This window comes from Xiphophorus maculatus, chromosome 6, assembly GCF_002775205.1.
Source record: "Xiphophorus maculatus strain JP 163 A chromosome 6, X_maculatus-5.0-male, whole genome shotgun sequence".
NCBI lineage: Eukaryota > Metazoa > Chordata > Actinopteri > Cyprinodontiformes > Poeciliidae > Xiphophorus > Xiphophorus maculatus.
This window is the reverse complement of record NC_036448.1, coordinates 23,990,496-24,006,185: the sequence shown is the minus strand read 5'-3', so window position 1 is coordinate 24,006,185 and position 15,690 is coordinate 23,990,496. Positions and strand designations below refer to the sequence as shown.

Here is a 15,690-nt window from a genome sequence, read left to right as displayed (position 1 = left end):
CTGAATGTAAAATTCCTGAACTACATTCCAAGCCCAGCCCTGTTACCTAGCAACCCAAGCAGCGTTCGTTCCAGAATTATGTAAAGCATTTAATCTGAGTTTTTTTCTTTTTCTTCATTTTTGGGTTGGGTTTTATATCTTGTGATTATTTATACTCCAGCATGTATTTAAAATACAACTACCAGAACTCACAGGGTAATAAATAGCTTGCTCTTTGTTTGTCATGCTGTTTTATGGCAATAAATTGATCATTTTTGGTGTCTGGAAAGTAAGCGGTAACCACAGCGGAGTTCTGCCCGTTACCTAGCAACCGAAACTGAGCCCCACTACTTCTGCCTAGCTGCTTTTTCCGCTGTACAATGGCTACTGAAAAAGACAAGTGTATAGTTGTTGATTTACCATTCAGAAACCACTTACTGCATTATTGTAGGTTGTGCAGGAGGCTCCACTTTTGCTTTTCAAAGATCTACAGTTGTATAATTGCACATCTGTTAGCGGTTAGCGGACATTTTTAAGTGTGAGTGTAAACGTTGAGTTAGGGGGCAAATAAGCTGCTGCTTATTTGGTTTTAAAGTGACAAGAGGTCCTAAAACAGCTTATTCTCAAAATATGCAGAACCGAGGAGATTAAAATCACATTATCTAAGAATAATTTAGCAGAAAAAAATGTGATGGACATGTTTTGCATAACCCATGGACCTATCCTAACTTGTTCAAGGAAGCATAATAGGTCACCTTTAAGTATCTATTCTTTCTAGTATAAAGTTTCTACTCCATTACATTTCTATAATGTGTTGCGTAATACGTTACATTCATGTCCCATTGCGATTTTGATTTATTAATTTGAAAGTAATCAATGACTTGTTCGAGTTAACCGGTTAAAAAAGTGACTCCATGTGGCTCAACACTGAAAATTTAAATATTGTTCACATTACACTGGCCGTATAATGCCACAGGTTCACAGTTTGTCACAGTGTTTTCTTAACTAACTGGAGTTGAAATATCTCTGAAAATGACTGGTGCCTATTCCTGGGTTAGGTGTGGCTAATGTCCTTTTTTTAGGCTGACAACTTTTACTTCAAAGTGTTTACTGCACAGCAATAACATTGATTTTGCTTTGAGTTAAATACAAACTTTCAAAGGTATAGTCATTCCTCTTTTTATATTCCTTAATGGATTTAACTCCATTAAGATGCACAAAATCACAAGTCTAAATGTCAGCTGTGTCACAGAAGTTAAACACAATAAAAACATGCACACTATTGAGGTATTAAAGGAAATACATACGTAGACACATTTAGTGATATTCTTGTCTGGTTTTTTTTGTCTGTTTATTTGTATTTTTACTTAAGGCCAGTGTTTAAGTACTTTCTCCACCACTGCTAGTCTGTAAACAAGCAGATTTCATGCAATCAACTCGCAGTGCGGTCGCTAGACGTTGTAAATAACACTTGCTGCTGAAGTCAAACTGGAAATAAGAGGCATAAAAGTCAAAGCTGCCACACCTGCTGAGTCATAACATCTCTGAAGAGCCTGACTCAGCTTAGCCGACGTGGACAAATATGTTTCTTCAGAGGATCAATCACACCAACATCTGTTCCTTTAAGGCCGTTAGAGAAGAGTGGTGGGAAAAAGCTAGAAGCCTTCGTAAAATCGGATTTTTTGTGTGCAAGAAATTTGACTTTGGTTTCACACTTTCAAACTGTACAGACATTAAGTGTCAATATATGGCCTTTAGGGGGCGCCACCTGGCTCAGCGCACACACACCATGCATAGACTCTCTCTTCCTTTGTTCCTCTCCAGTTACTAGTGATTATAGGCTACTAAAGCCACAAAACTTTTTAATAATATGTGAACTTTAAAGAAAAAATATAAAAGCTAAAATAGTAATATTTACTCTTTTTAAAAAAAAATAAAGGCAGGTTGTAGTTTTGCAAATCAGATTATTTTGTTTCAGTTCCTTGTTTTAGTTCCTTTAGTTGTCTTCTTCTTGACAATTAATGCATGTTAGTGATGTAATAATCTATTGATTCTCACTTTTCCACCTCATTTTATCTGAGTACCCGCTGAGGCTTTTGTTTGATCAATCATTTTGTGTTGTGTTTTCCACAGCATTGGTGATAAAAGCTGCAGTTTGGAGCAAATGAGACAAGATTATCTCTCTAGAAGATGCCGTCCACTCCTCGATCACCAAGTTTGGAGGACGCTGTGGAAGGTTTTCCCTCCAGTGGATTGCTAAGGTCTGTCTGAGGTGGTTTCATTGGCTGGGTCTCTTGGCGGTCTGGTATGTGGCCCCCTGACCTCGGCCCTCCGGACATGCAGCTCACCCTACCCAGCTTTGGGAGCGTGTTTGAGGATGTTGAAGAGCTTCAGGCGCCGCTGTCCTTTGGGGGTCTCCGCCAGCCGTCGCTGCATTTAGGTGGTCTGTGCTCCCTTCCCAGGACTTCGCTGGGATGTAACCCCAACTCCCTGCTCAGCTGCAAGACAGCAGGACCCCACTTAGAAAAGACTGTGGAGGATTTTGTCATTACAGGTCAAACAGAGCTAAAAACTAACACTCAGAGGGTCAGCTGCTACCCTCAGCCATCTCTTCCCATTTCATACATGTTAACCAGTTGTGCCAAGTCTCCATCTTTTGAATCTCTACCTTCGTCCGTTTCTCCTTCTTCATCATCTTCAATTATTACCTCACACGTGCCTTATTCTGACCACCATCACAAAGTGTCGTCACAACAACACAATCTACAGGAGGATTACCGTTCAATTAAACAAGAACCTCCAGATGATTTCTTGCCATGTAAAAGGGAGCCGTTTCAAATAGCCAACCAGCAGGGGGAGCTGTTCCATCTTGGCCAGCTGTCTCTGGGTAACAATGCTCACGACAGAAGCCAGTCCCCAAGCCTCAGTAGACCAGCAGGACCGGACCTCATGCTGGACCAGCAGGAGCAGTCGTGTCATTGGATCGACTGCAGCGCCACGTACAGCAGCCAGGAGGAGCTGGTGAGGCACATCGAAAAGGTGCACATCGACCAGCGTAAAGGGGAGGAGTTTGCATGTTTCTGGACTGGCTGTGTCCGACGGCACAAACCCTTCAACGCTCGCTACAAGCTGCTCATTCACATGAGGGTCCATTCTGGAGAAAAACCTAATAAATGCATGGTGAGTCGTCTTTCTTAGACTTAAAAGTGGCTTATTATGCTTAATTGAACAGGTTAGGATCGGTCTATGGGCTTTACCAAACATGTTCATTACATTTTCGTACAAAATCATCCTTAGATAATGAGATTTTAGTTTGGTCAGTTCTGCCCATTTTGAGCTCCTTTCAAATTGAGCCGTTTTAGGGCGTCTTGTCACTTTAAATCCAAATAACATGCTGCTGGCCACATCCCCAACTCAATTTTTACACTCAAAAATGAAAATAGCTACAAATAGATGCGCAAATATACAACCGTACATCTCTGAAAAGCAGAAGTAGAGCCTCCTGCACATCCAACAAGAATACAGAAAGTGGTTTCTGGGTGGTAAGTCAACAACAAAACACTTGTCTTTTCCAGCAGCCTTTGTACAGCGCATACAGCAGTAAAACCAGCTGACCAAACGTACTGGAGCTCTGCTGAGGTTGCTAGATAGCGGGCAGAACTCTGCTGGGGTTGCTAGGTAACGGCACAGGTTTTTGAAATGGCTTAATTTCAGGACTTCAAAAACAGAAGACTTATTTTCAAAAAACAGCATGGCAAACAGGAAACAAGCCGGGATATAAATAATCACAAAATATAAGTCAAACCCTTACCCCTGAAAAAACTCCAACTAAATCCTTGCTATAATACCACAGAAAATATCAATATTCTCTATTAGAATTGCCATACCAGCAAGTTCTTTAGAAAGTATTGACATGTTCTATGAATTAATTATAAATATAAAAATATAGTGCCAATGTAAAAGTATTTATTCTACAGAATGCGGAGTAGATTTTTGCAGGGTGATTTGGTTTGTTTTCTAAAACTCTGGCATAGAGTATGTAAAAGTAATACCTCTAATTTTGCCTTTATTTTACTATTAACAACAGATTATTTGTACGTCTTTAGCTGTTTCAGGGCTACAGACACATCCTGCATTCATGCATTCATCCAATAAAGCCCTGTTTCTTCCTCTCTATGCATGAGTAAGGGAAACATGGCAGAGGAAACAGTTTGATCATCTGCATGTCTAACAGACAGTCTGATCAGTCTGACACAAACGGAGGCGAACTGAAAGCAGGTTCAGACCAGTCAAGCCCTGTCAGGGCTTTTAAATGACCTGACGTAAAGGTCAAAATGGTGAGATTTTGTTTCGGAGTGCCTGTTTACGTTCACTTGTGAATTACTTTCAACATCAAGGCACTGTGTGACCTGTAACGTCGTTAAAATGGCACACAAAGTTAGCCATTTTAACAATGGCTGTTTTCCCAACATATCTAAATATTAGATATAAATTTTAGCAACAGTAAATAATTACCGTAATATAAACAATAAAAACTTAAAGAAACGGTAAAGCTTTTTGTAAATAATAAAATGTTCAATTTCTGGTGAGAAATCAATAACAACCCACCCCGAGAGCATGCAAACATGTTTGTATTTCTACTCATATTATCATTCTACTGACTTCCATTCATTTTAGTAACCTCATTTATTCTTAACCCTAAGCCATCCCTAATTGTTACCAGTGAAATCGTAATGATGACCTTAAATGAAATGCTATTCATAACATGCATTTTTTGGTAGATTTGGTTCAAAATTGCAACATTTGTTACATTTTCAGCCGCTGAGGTTTGCTTTCACACAGCACTTTATGAAACAAACCAAACCTTTTTAAAAACCTGTTTCCGTCCTTTACCAGTGGGGGCGCTGCACTAAGAACAACTGAAGGAAACAACACAAAAACCTCTGAACACCTTTGCGCAACTTTCTTCTTTATGAAATGTAAATAAAAATGGTGTTGTGTCAGATTTTAGTAGTTGTAGGATTTCTCTTGTCTTTGGCTAGACTCTTTACCCAGAATGCAATGTGCTATAGGTCACTTCCTGTTTTTGGATTGGTCTCCAGTCTGCATGATATTCACATATGCATTTAAACCACACCGGAGTTCACTTAAACCAATTCGCAATTGAACTCTGATCTGCCTACAAATCTAGGTCCCTGTTCAATTGAAGTAAACACTGGCACAGTTCGAATTCATATGTGAACAGCTAGTGGGCAGGAGACCACCAAAAGCAGGAAGTGAACTACAGCGCAGGGTATTCTGGGTAAATACAACCGAAACAAACGCAAGAGTCTAGTGCTGGTGGGAGAAATGGCTTGTGATCTCTTGCCAAAGACAAAAGAGAAATCTTACAACCGCTAAAATATGACATCACTCTATGTTTGTTTACATTTTGTGAAAAAAGGAAGTTGCGCTCAGTGCCTTCTTTTGAGGTTTTTGTGTCGTTTTCTACAGTTGTTCTTGGTGCAGCGCCACCACAGGCAAGGAGGGGAACAGGTTTTTCAATTAATCTGGATTTTGTTTGACACAGTGCAGTGTGAAAGCAAACCATATCAACTGTATCAGATGTGAAACAAAACACCCTGAGAGTTACACATTCACAACTCCCCGAACAAACCAGACTTTCTAGGTAAACGAACTAGAGTTTGAATAAAGCGAACTAAACAAGGCTGGTGTGAATGCACCCCAGCTTTGTGTGGATTCGTGTAGTTGAAAATCTTTCTGAAACCGATCCAGTGTGTACAATATTATTTTTTTTAAACAATGTGGCGTAGAGTTTTGTTTGTATAAAGACCCAGTAATGTCTATACAAGGTCTGAGTCTGTGCTCCACACAATAACAGTTTTTCTGTTTTTTTACTGTATGTATATGAAAGAAAATATTATCCATATGTAACCAGGTCCATACATGCTCTCAGTATTAATGTCAGTGTTCGGCCTCAGTATTTTAACATTTAAAAAAAGCATAGAGATGAAGAGTAAAGCAGACCGCATCATGTTTTAGAAATAGTACGTGTAAGGTTTCTGCCTCAGAGCCAAGATTGTCGCTCTTCATCAATCATGTCATCAGTCATTCTCTTCATCACATCTGCACCAAAACGACCAAATTCCCGTCTCTGAGAGCGACTCCGTTATTCCCCTCTGTCATCAGCCCAAAACCCTGATTAATAATTCATTTAAAAGGTTTCACACGCTTTCTATTTAACTGAATCACTTCATTACTGTGTCCTGCGCCCCTGCCCGCTCATAAATGTATTACTCTGGATTAATATTAAATCTACATCAACACCAAAAATTATTCACCGGTCACGCTTGAGCTAAATGAATAATGTGATTTCATTTTAATCAACTGCTGTGACTCGGACATGACGGTGAAGTCACCACTGGTACTGCAGTGGAAAATGAATGTCTCCCTTGAATGCGGTCAGTGTTTATTAACGTATTCTAAATTATTTACCAGCCTGTAATGTCGGCAGGTGTTATTCAGGCTGTAAACATGAGTCCCCAAAGAGTTTTTAAATGCAAAATGTTCCTGTTATGATTTATTGGACTGCAATGAGATTACCGTGAGGGTACACCAACAATTATCCCATTAGCAGGAAATACCTTGGAAGAAACTTTTATATTTCTGTGGCCAGAAAAGATTGCTCACAGCTCTGTTAGATTTCTGTGAATTTATGCAGAATTTTTTTTACATAACGCTCAAGAATGGTGCCTTCAAGTGAAATAATTAAAAAGTAAAAATGGTAAACACAGCAGAAAAAGCCTGAAATCTGATCAATGTAAAAATATCTGTCCACTGTTAATTCTTGTATTCACACTTTAAAAATGGAGCTAAAAATTTGTGAGAACTTTGGAAATTTGAGTCTAGAAAAGTATTAAGTTTTGACACTGCACACCTATGACTGGGCAAAAGAAATCAATAGACACGTGATCAATATCAATAGAAAATAATTCTGATAGAATGTTCAATAATTTAACTGAACTACGTTCAAAAATCGCATAATGACGTTGGCAGAGAAAAGTCTTTAGCTGCTCAACCTCTGATGGCTAGCTAAACAAGGTTGCAGCTAACTCACCCGCTCTGCGGTTACCTAGCAACAACCTGTTACTTAGCTAACAACCTGTTGCTAAGTAACTTGCCTAGTATTTATTTATTTATTTATCTCCCCTCCAGGGGATCTTTTGTGGACTCTAGTGTCCCTTACATGAAAGTAGGCTGACAGGAAAGGGGGAAGACATGCGGCAAATGTCGCCGGGTCCGGGAATCGTCGAAGACTCCAAACGTGGGTCGCGCTACCCCGAAGACACCACAGCACGCCCAGTAGCTGCTTCAGATTTCGCCACCATGACTCATAACTGCCTTAAAAAAAACAAAACGGCGTGGAGTGAAAATAGAAAATGGATAGAATAGCTCAAGAAGAAACAAATTTCAGATATTTAAAACAAACAAACAAAAAACTAATCAATAATCTACTTATATGAAACGTTTATGTGATACGTTGTCATGTCGTCCGTCCGTAAGGTGTAACGGACGGGGAATATACTCGTGTCCCCCGGACTTCTCGTAACTGTGCCCTCTGTTCCGTTACAACTACTTAACCCGTTATTGATTTGCTGTAACGGGTTTTTCCGAGTCGTCTTTAAACGCACCATGAGCGTGCCCATGCTAACTCCGCTGTTACACTTGCGGATCGCCAGCGGTAGATTTGTTGACAGAAACACGTTCAGCTACCCAACCAGCTAGCGAAAGGTAAAAAAAACTTCAGTTTCTTCTAACCAAACCGTGTAAGTTTTGTAATCCTGCTACAAGAAGATAATGTTAGCTAAAATATGACTAGTTTATCCAGTATATTATGTTAAACCTGTTTAAAGGGATGCTAGTGCAGTTACATCCTTTGCCATTTAGTTAACGCCAGGAATGGAATTATTTTATGTAGGTGACGCACTGAGAAGGCGATGTGTAGTTTATACTTAGACATTTTCATGAGTTTATTTCTTTCCGTTTCTATGTTCATGCCATTAAATTAAATTATGAGACTTATTACTCTGTTACCTTGTAACTTCCATTCAATTTTATGTGATAAGTAATAATTTGCTTACAGGAATTGAGTTTTACTAAACATTATATGTTCAGTGTTGCCATTTGGCTCTAGATTTGCTGCAGATTTTTAGGGTAATCGTGTTAAATCAACCAGTTCGGCAGCTAAAACACTAGATTTTATTAGAATATAGCTTGCTGGGTTTCCTTGGATAATTTTCTTTTCTTTTAACAATTTTAAACTGAACTTAGCTGCAAAGTCTAATTACTTGAATTTATCTGAATGACATGACTGAATTGATTATTTTAATAAATTGACACTATATAAGCAAACTTAAAAGTTTTTCTAAATATTAACACGTTTAGCTTTACCTTGTTTTTAAAGTTGTTTATCAGTAAATCTTTGACTAGTAGCATCAATCTGTATCTAGATTTATAAGGTAGAACCACGAGAAAAAGCTTCATAAAGTGTAGAAAAGTTTAAAAAAAAGTCAAGTGTTGTGTTTTAATTTTATGTAAAAAAAAATATGTTGTTTATGTATTCAAGGAAATAATTCAGTGTATTCAAAAAGGCGCGACACTTTTAAAAGCATCAGGTGGAAGAAAAGTAGCCCTGAAAGTATTAGAGTTTAAAACATAAATTTTCTTTGTTAATTTATGTGTTAAAGTCACATTTGTTTTTACAGCTTTGGAGCCTCAAATCTGCAGCTTCTTGAAAGCTGGAAGTTTCTCAGGAATTCATCTGTTTACATGCGGTCTGAACTGTATTTTTATATTCAGGTGGTTTCAGGCCTTGTATTAATTAATCACCATGATGTAGTGGGATATTTTTTTACGTAAAGACTTATTCAAATAAATGAGGTGAGTGACATTTACAGAGTCATTAGTGGGAACTAATAAAACCTGGAGTGAATGTTTGGAAGGAAAACAGTTTAGATGAAAGCCGTTCTTCCTGCCCCCAGACTCACACCTTGAAGAGGTTTGAAGCCCTTATTCAAAGAAATTACCAGTGGTTTTCAAAAGCAAACATGCTCTGCTGCTTAATTTGTCATCTTAACAAAGTTCTTCATTATAAACTTAAGTGTGAAAAATTAACTGCTGAAGGTGATGTTTGCTTCTTGTCTGGATTTAGTCCATAGAACAACCCACCACCTGTGTGTGTTTTTGGGTTATTTCACTTAATTTTGATCCATTTCTATTAAAAAATAACTTAATTAATTGTTTCATTTGAAATGTTTACTTTTTAAAACACAAAGAGATTAAAGTTTGTTTTTATTTTACAATATAATGTCAGAGGGAGGATCAAACTAAGGCCACATATAAAATTGTAGTTTTGTTTTGCATCATTCCTAAGTAAAATTTGTCATTAGAGTCATACAAATGAATTTTTATGTGCTTTAATTTTTTTAATAACAAAAATTATGTTTTTATGATATGTTGTATGAAGAATAATATGATAAATAAAACAAATCTTCAAATTCTGAGTCAACCCAGCAATGTTAAATATCATTCAAGGGAGTTATACTTGTATGATTTAAAAAAAACAATAAACATAAAGGTTGTTGTGGTGAATATCTGTAGATAAATATAATTATAGGCTCTATTTTGAATTTGGAGAATGGAGGCACTGCCAATTGATCCCAGAGTAGGCTTACTAACAGATTGCTGATCTCAATTTCCTTGAATGAAATGACACAAACAGTACAGCATGGAAAATAATAACTTTTCAATAATTTTCTAACTGTATTGGCATTGTTTTTAGGCTTATATCATCAACTAATGTGAATTAATATTTATTTATTTAGTTTTTAGAATAAAATGTAAATCGGTTTTCTTACCGTCTACTCTTGTAGTAAGAAATCAACTTACAAAAACTGCATAGAAAACATTCTGCATAGAATGTTTTGTAATAGTTTTCCAACTTATCAAACTGTCTAGCTTCAAAAATAGATCAAATTTGAAAAAACATTTGAAATCAAACTGACAGAGCAAGTCCCACCAGGTGGTGCTAAGCAGAGAGCTGGGAAATAAAATGCAAGAGGTCTGCCACAACTTTTGCTTATTTTCTGAGTGCCTTTAAATTATAGGGAGTAAAAAACTCTTCATAAAATTACAAGGGCACAATTCAAGTTGTTTTCCTTGAAACAATCAAAGCACATAAAGCGCAAAAACTTTATTTTTTCCTATTTTAATTGCACAATGTTATTATACTCAACGCAACTGAGTATTGTCCGTTTTTCTTTTTTTTTGTTTTAGTTCGAAGGCTGCTCCAAGGCATTTTCACGTCTGGAGAACCTGAAGATCCACTTGCGGAGCCACACAGGAGAAAAACCGTACATCTGCCAACACCCAGGCTGCATGAAGGCCTTCAGCAACTCCAGTGACCGGGCCAAACACCAGCGCACCCACCTGGACACGGTCAGGCAACACATGCACTCGCCTCACCAACTGCTCTGATACTTAAAGCTGCAGTACGCAACTTTTATATAAAATACGTTTTTTACATATTTGTTATGAGACACATAATCTGTGAAAAGATTGATATCCTTCACCTCTTCCCTGAACTTCGCTGAAGAAATGCATCTCTCCTGGTCAGAAACAACCAATCAGAGCCAAGAGGCGGGTCTTAATGCTGTCAGTCAACTTGGTGAATGCGCTGCTAAATGTGCTACTAGCAGAAAACCATCTTACCGTTAAAGGAAAACGGCTATGCTAGCTGCAGCGTAACAGAAAGCAATGGGAGGGAGATTGAAAGGATTATAATGGTTTGGGGTTTTTCATTATTGTTTGGTTTTATCTCGTTGTAACTTTTTGTTTGTCTTATCCAGCTAGTTTTAATTTTGTTTTTCAAATTCACAATACTTTAATGATCCCAAAGGCAGATTAAATGTTATTGTAACTCAGATTAAGTTGTTATTGAATGTTTGCTAGTTTTTATTAGTCATCACTACTTAAATACTGTTTAGTTCTTGTTTTCTTTTTACTAGTAGCAGTAGTTTTAGTTTTTTTCATATTTTGGTTAATTTTTAGATGCAGAATAAAAAAAAGTCAAATTATTGTATTGTGATTGTTACGGCCCGGCTCAGGTGGCCGCAACAAAAAATAGGGAGGACAAGACATCCAGAATAACTTTTCAGCCCTTCAGAGGCTTTTATTAAAAGTTACTGTCTAGGGAATAATGTGCGGCAGCCCAAGATGTGCTCCCTCAACCTGGGCCTCCTCGAGTCATGGACCCGGTTGGCCCCCACAGGTCTCTGCTCCCAACTGCCACAACGTGTCAAGCGATCTGCCGGGGCCGCCTCTGGATCCGACCGGGCCTGGATCTCGGCTGGGCCTGGAACGGCGCTCCTTAAATACAATCCAAGTGGCCACGTAATCAGAGGCACCTCCCACAATTGAGGACCTTAATTGACAAATAATTTACCACATTGCCACACAGCAGGGCCGTCACATGATTATTTATACATTTGGTAATGAATACTCAACAGAAGTTGTAATTTTAAAAAATTATTCAATTATTGTTGAAAAACCAAAAGATCATTTTGTTGACTGGCTTAAATGCCATAAACTGATTTTGTGGAGGGAAAAATTTGTTTCAGGCGAATGAATAGATTCATAAACACAAAAATGAAGGATATAAGATCTATAATTTGATTATGTTACTTTTTGCAAAGAAACAATATAGTTCCAATTAGTTATAGTTTTTCTTCATTTGTCTCAGTTTTTATTTATTTCAGTTAACAAAAATGTTTTCACAATTTCAGTTTCTGTTATTTTAGTGAACTATAATAAACTTGGTGAGCAGTGATTGACAGCACTAAGACCCGCCTCCTGGCTCTGATTGGTTGGAAAAGCTAAATGTTTTTCACAGATTGTCTGTCACATCATAGTGACAGTTTCAACAAATACATAAAAAATGTTTTTAATAAGTTACATTCTGCTTTATAGATGAATATCAAACAAAAAGGAAACAATTATATAAACCTGACCATGTGTAAATGATAGCAAGCTGTAGTTTTTTGGCTTTAATGTATATACTCTTACACATAACTTTGTTTTACGGCTTCATATATTTTCCAAATGATAATTGAATTATTTAAGAGCGCATTTCCAAGACACACATATAAATCCGTTTTAATTTAAAGAGCCTCTGCGCCTCTTGCTCCCCGTCTCCGCCTGATATACGGTCTCAGTTCGGTGGAAACGTTGCTCTGCAGACTTTCTGTGGATTTACTCCCAAAGCCCGCAGTTATTTTTACTCCTGCTGACAAGCAATGAGGATTTAGCTGTAATCCAGCGAATCACAGCTCTTATTACACGGATGAGATGTCGCACTCTGTTGTTGTTACAGCAGGACCAGAAAGCTGGTCTCTCCCTTTTGTGGTTTCGCGCTAATGGCGGTTTCTCGGTTGCGTCACAAATCAAGAATCAGACACTTCTGGCGCCATTTTGGAGGCCCAGCAAAGGAATGTCTGCATGTAAGTAATTGTCGATATAAAAATAACAATCCTTTTTTTTTTACTTTAAGTTTAATAAAACAACTTGAATTGTGCTGGTGTAATTTTATAATAAAGGAGTTTTTATTCCCTATAATTTAAAGACGCTCAGAGACGTAAAAATAAACAAACGACTGCCGCTCATAAAGTCAGAGAAATTTGGATTATTCAAACTTTTTTTTTTTGAAACATTTGGTGCTTCCACATCATTTTAAAGCTGTAATTATTCTCTATATTTTCCACATTTCAAAGTAAAAGGAGCTGACATGTAAACATTTTTGTTAATTATGTATTTTTTCACTTGTTATGTTTTGTTCTCATCAATTAACTTGACAAAATCCAATCATTTTAAGTAATATAGGAATATGAAGGGGGCTTTACTCATCCATTTTGAGTATAAAATAATAAAAAATTATAATAATTTCACTTCAACTCTTTTTCTGAGAAGCATAGCAATCTAATCAGATGAAGAGAATGTAAAGTTTGTTTTTTAGTTCATTTATCCATCAGTTTTATTTGTGTTGCCTTGCATTTATATTTAAATATAAACAACATAAGCATTTAATTATTTTAAGTATCTGAAAACAGTAAGATGTGAATTATTTAAAATATAAAGCAAGACGTTTGAGGCAACATTTGGTTTTAAAACATTTGGTTTAGGTGTGTAACTTCCAGAAATTATTACTGCATCAAGAATCAAATAATGACTGAATATGAAGGTTTTATGTTTAATGTTCGATTATGTTTCTATTTTATTACATTTTTTGCAGCTTATGTTTGTTTTTCATGAATTATTCATTTTATTTTGTTTCATTCACACACTGATATTGTGATATAACATATTATTCAGCTGTATATGTGAATAAATGTAATTTACAGCTGGATTTTAAATTAAAAAGAGGAAGATGTTTAAATTATTTGAGTTGTTTGTCCATTTAAAAACATGTTTCTTTTTTAATTTTGTAATTTGCATTGTTCACTAAGCATTAAATATATACATTTTTTCTTTATTTTGATACTTATAAACACAAATGAAGCTTTAAACAGATCATATAAATGTTTGTTTCTGAATTCTCCTCTTGCTTTTCTCCCTTTAAGCTTTCAGATGAAAGGTAAATATGCTGCATAGCGTTTCCTTTTTCTGAGCAGTCTGCACAAATTTCTCCATATTCGTCCTAAATCTTTATGTGTAATGTGTTGATGTGGCTCAGCTGGATATTCTTTAATATATGATGCTGTTAATAATCAAAGCTACAGTATAAAGTGGCATGTAAATCAGTTTTGTTGTAGTTTTCTGATTTTTTCTTGTTGTGGTTTTGCTGACAGAAACCGTACGCCTGTCAGATCCCCGGATGCACCAAGCGCTACACCGATCCCAGTTCGTTAAGGAAACACGTTAAAGCTCACTCTGCCAAAGGCCTGCAGGAGAGAGAAGTCAAGGTACCCGCCGTCGCCCCACATCACTCCCCTGATCTTCCACATGGGAAACACAATATAACTGAAACGGCTGCAGAAATCAGCTTAGAAATATTTAGAGGCATGCAGTAACGGTCATCAGGTCGGGATTTGGACCTGTGACGGCCACGTTCAAGAATAAGGTCAAGCTTTAGTCCTGCACCGCCTCACCCCTGGCAAATATTGGTTTTTATGTAACTTTCATTGAAAACAAAGTCAAGAGGTTCCAGATCTGAGTTTCTGTCGTGCTGTGGAGATGGAGATCAGCAACACGAGGAAAACATGTTTATTATTCAGTAGGATGAAATAAAACAAAACTATTACCCAAACTCTCTGGAAGTTGGAATAGTGGGTCTATTGTTCTGCGTTATCTGGGCTTTGTTTGTTTTCCGTGGACCATGAGTGACACTGCGTTTGGTGCGTTTTCAGATGCCTTATTGGTTTAAACAGAACAACATGTGCTTCAGTGTTATGACAAAGCCAACACACCCTGCGCTGCAGTAAACCCTCTGGGGCTAAATAAAACTTTGAAACACACACTTCATAAACATTCACTTTAAAAACGCCCCACGGTTACAATATTCCTAAAGCTTATGTGACCAAGCTATTGAAGCTTGCATCTTCATAAACATTGATTTGGGCGCATTTTCTCCGCTGATTATACATGCTTAGCTCTTTGGCAGTCGCTGAGAGCTTCCTCTGTCAGTTAAACGTCTCAGAAAGTCCTCAGGGATGTTCTGTTAACGGACGATAATAAAGTTAATTGTCCTGCTTTTATTTTATTCAAACATCTTGGACCGACAGGATTTCTGGATTTTGCTCCTCATGAGGCCGAAGCACAAAACGAAACAAGAACCAGGCCTCGTATACGTGGAAAAATGAACAGCAGAACATGAAAATAAATGTGCTTTCTATTGATCTACTGTATGTAATCAAAGTCGGTCCCTTTCAGTTGGAGCTGCATGGGAACTGCATGACCTAAACACACAAATTAGACGCTGCAGCTTTTACATGCAGTTTTTCTGCTGTTATTGCACATCTGTTTTTCTGTTCTGCACTGATATTGTAAATAGCCTGCTGTCTTTTTAAAGGTCAATACACATGTACATAAAATTCATTTTAAAAAGTCGTTACGCTCTGTTGCACATCCATTGGATTGAAAAGGATATCTCAATTTCTGATAACTGTACAGTATTTTTTATATATTTTATGTATAACTAATCTAGTTTTTTTTTTTTTTACAGATATTGATAATACATTTTGATCTTTTGTGTGAATCTACATGTCTTGATGCTGCTGATATACCTGAATTTTCCCGCTATGAGGCAGTAAAAGTATTTATATTTTATAGTTTTACATATTTTGCCAAGTTGCAACTTTAAATAAGACCTATTACTTTTCCTTGAACAGGTTAGGATACGTTTATGTGCTAAATAAAACATGTTTATTAATTTTTTTGGATAAAATAATTATTAGATAATGAGAGTTTAGTCTGGTCAGTCCTGCCTATTGACCTCCTTTCAGAATGAGTTGTTTTAGGGACTCTGTCACTTTAAATTCAAATGAGCTGCTGCTGGCCACGCCCCCTAACGCCACGTTTACACTTCAGCGCTTTGTGGGTCATATCTGGGGCAATAATGAAATAACCACAGATTGACTATAATAAGGCGACTTCAAATAT

The 15,690-nt window shown here is 37.1% G+C and overlaps 1 protein-coding gene across 1 annotated transcript in view; it reads left to right on the top strand.

Annotated features, from left to right (window-relative positions):
• Positions 1–15,690, top strand: part of LOC102229051 (zinc finger protein GLIS1-like) — a 42,545-nt gene that overhangs the window by 14,702 nt on the left and 12,153 nt on the right. The window contains exons 2-4 of the mRNA XM_014474937.2: positions 2,113–3,159; positions 10,315–10,476; positions 13,881–13,994. Coding sequence (XP_014330423.1) covers positions 2,287–3,159; positions 10,315–10,476; positions 13,881–13,994 — 1,149 coding nt within the window. The 5' untranslated portion in view covers positions 2,113–2,286. The remainder of the gene's footprint in view (positions 1–2,112; positions 3,160–10,314; positions 10,477–13,880; positions 13,995–15,690) is intronic.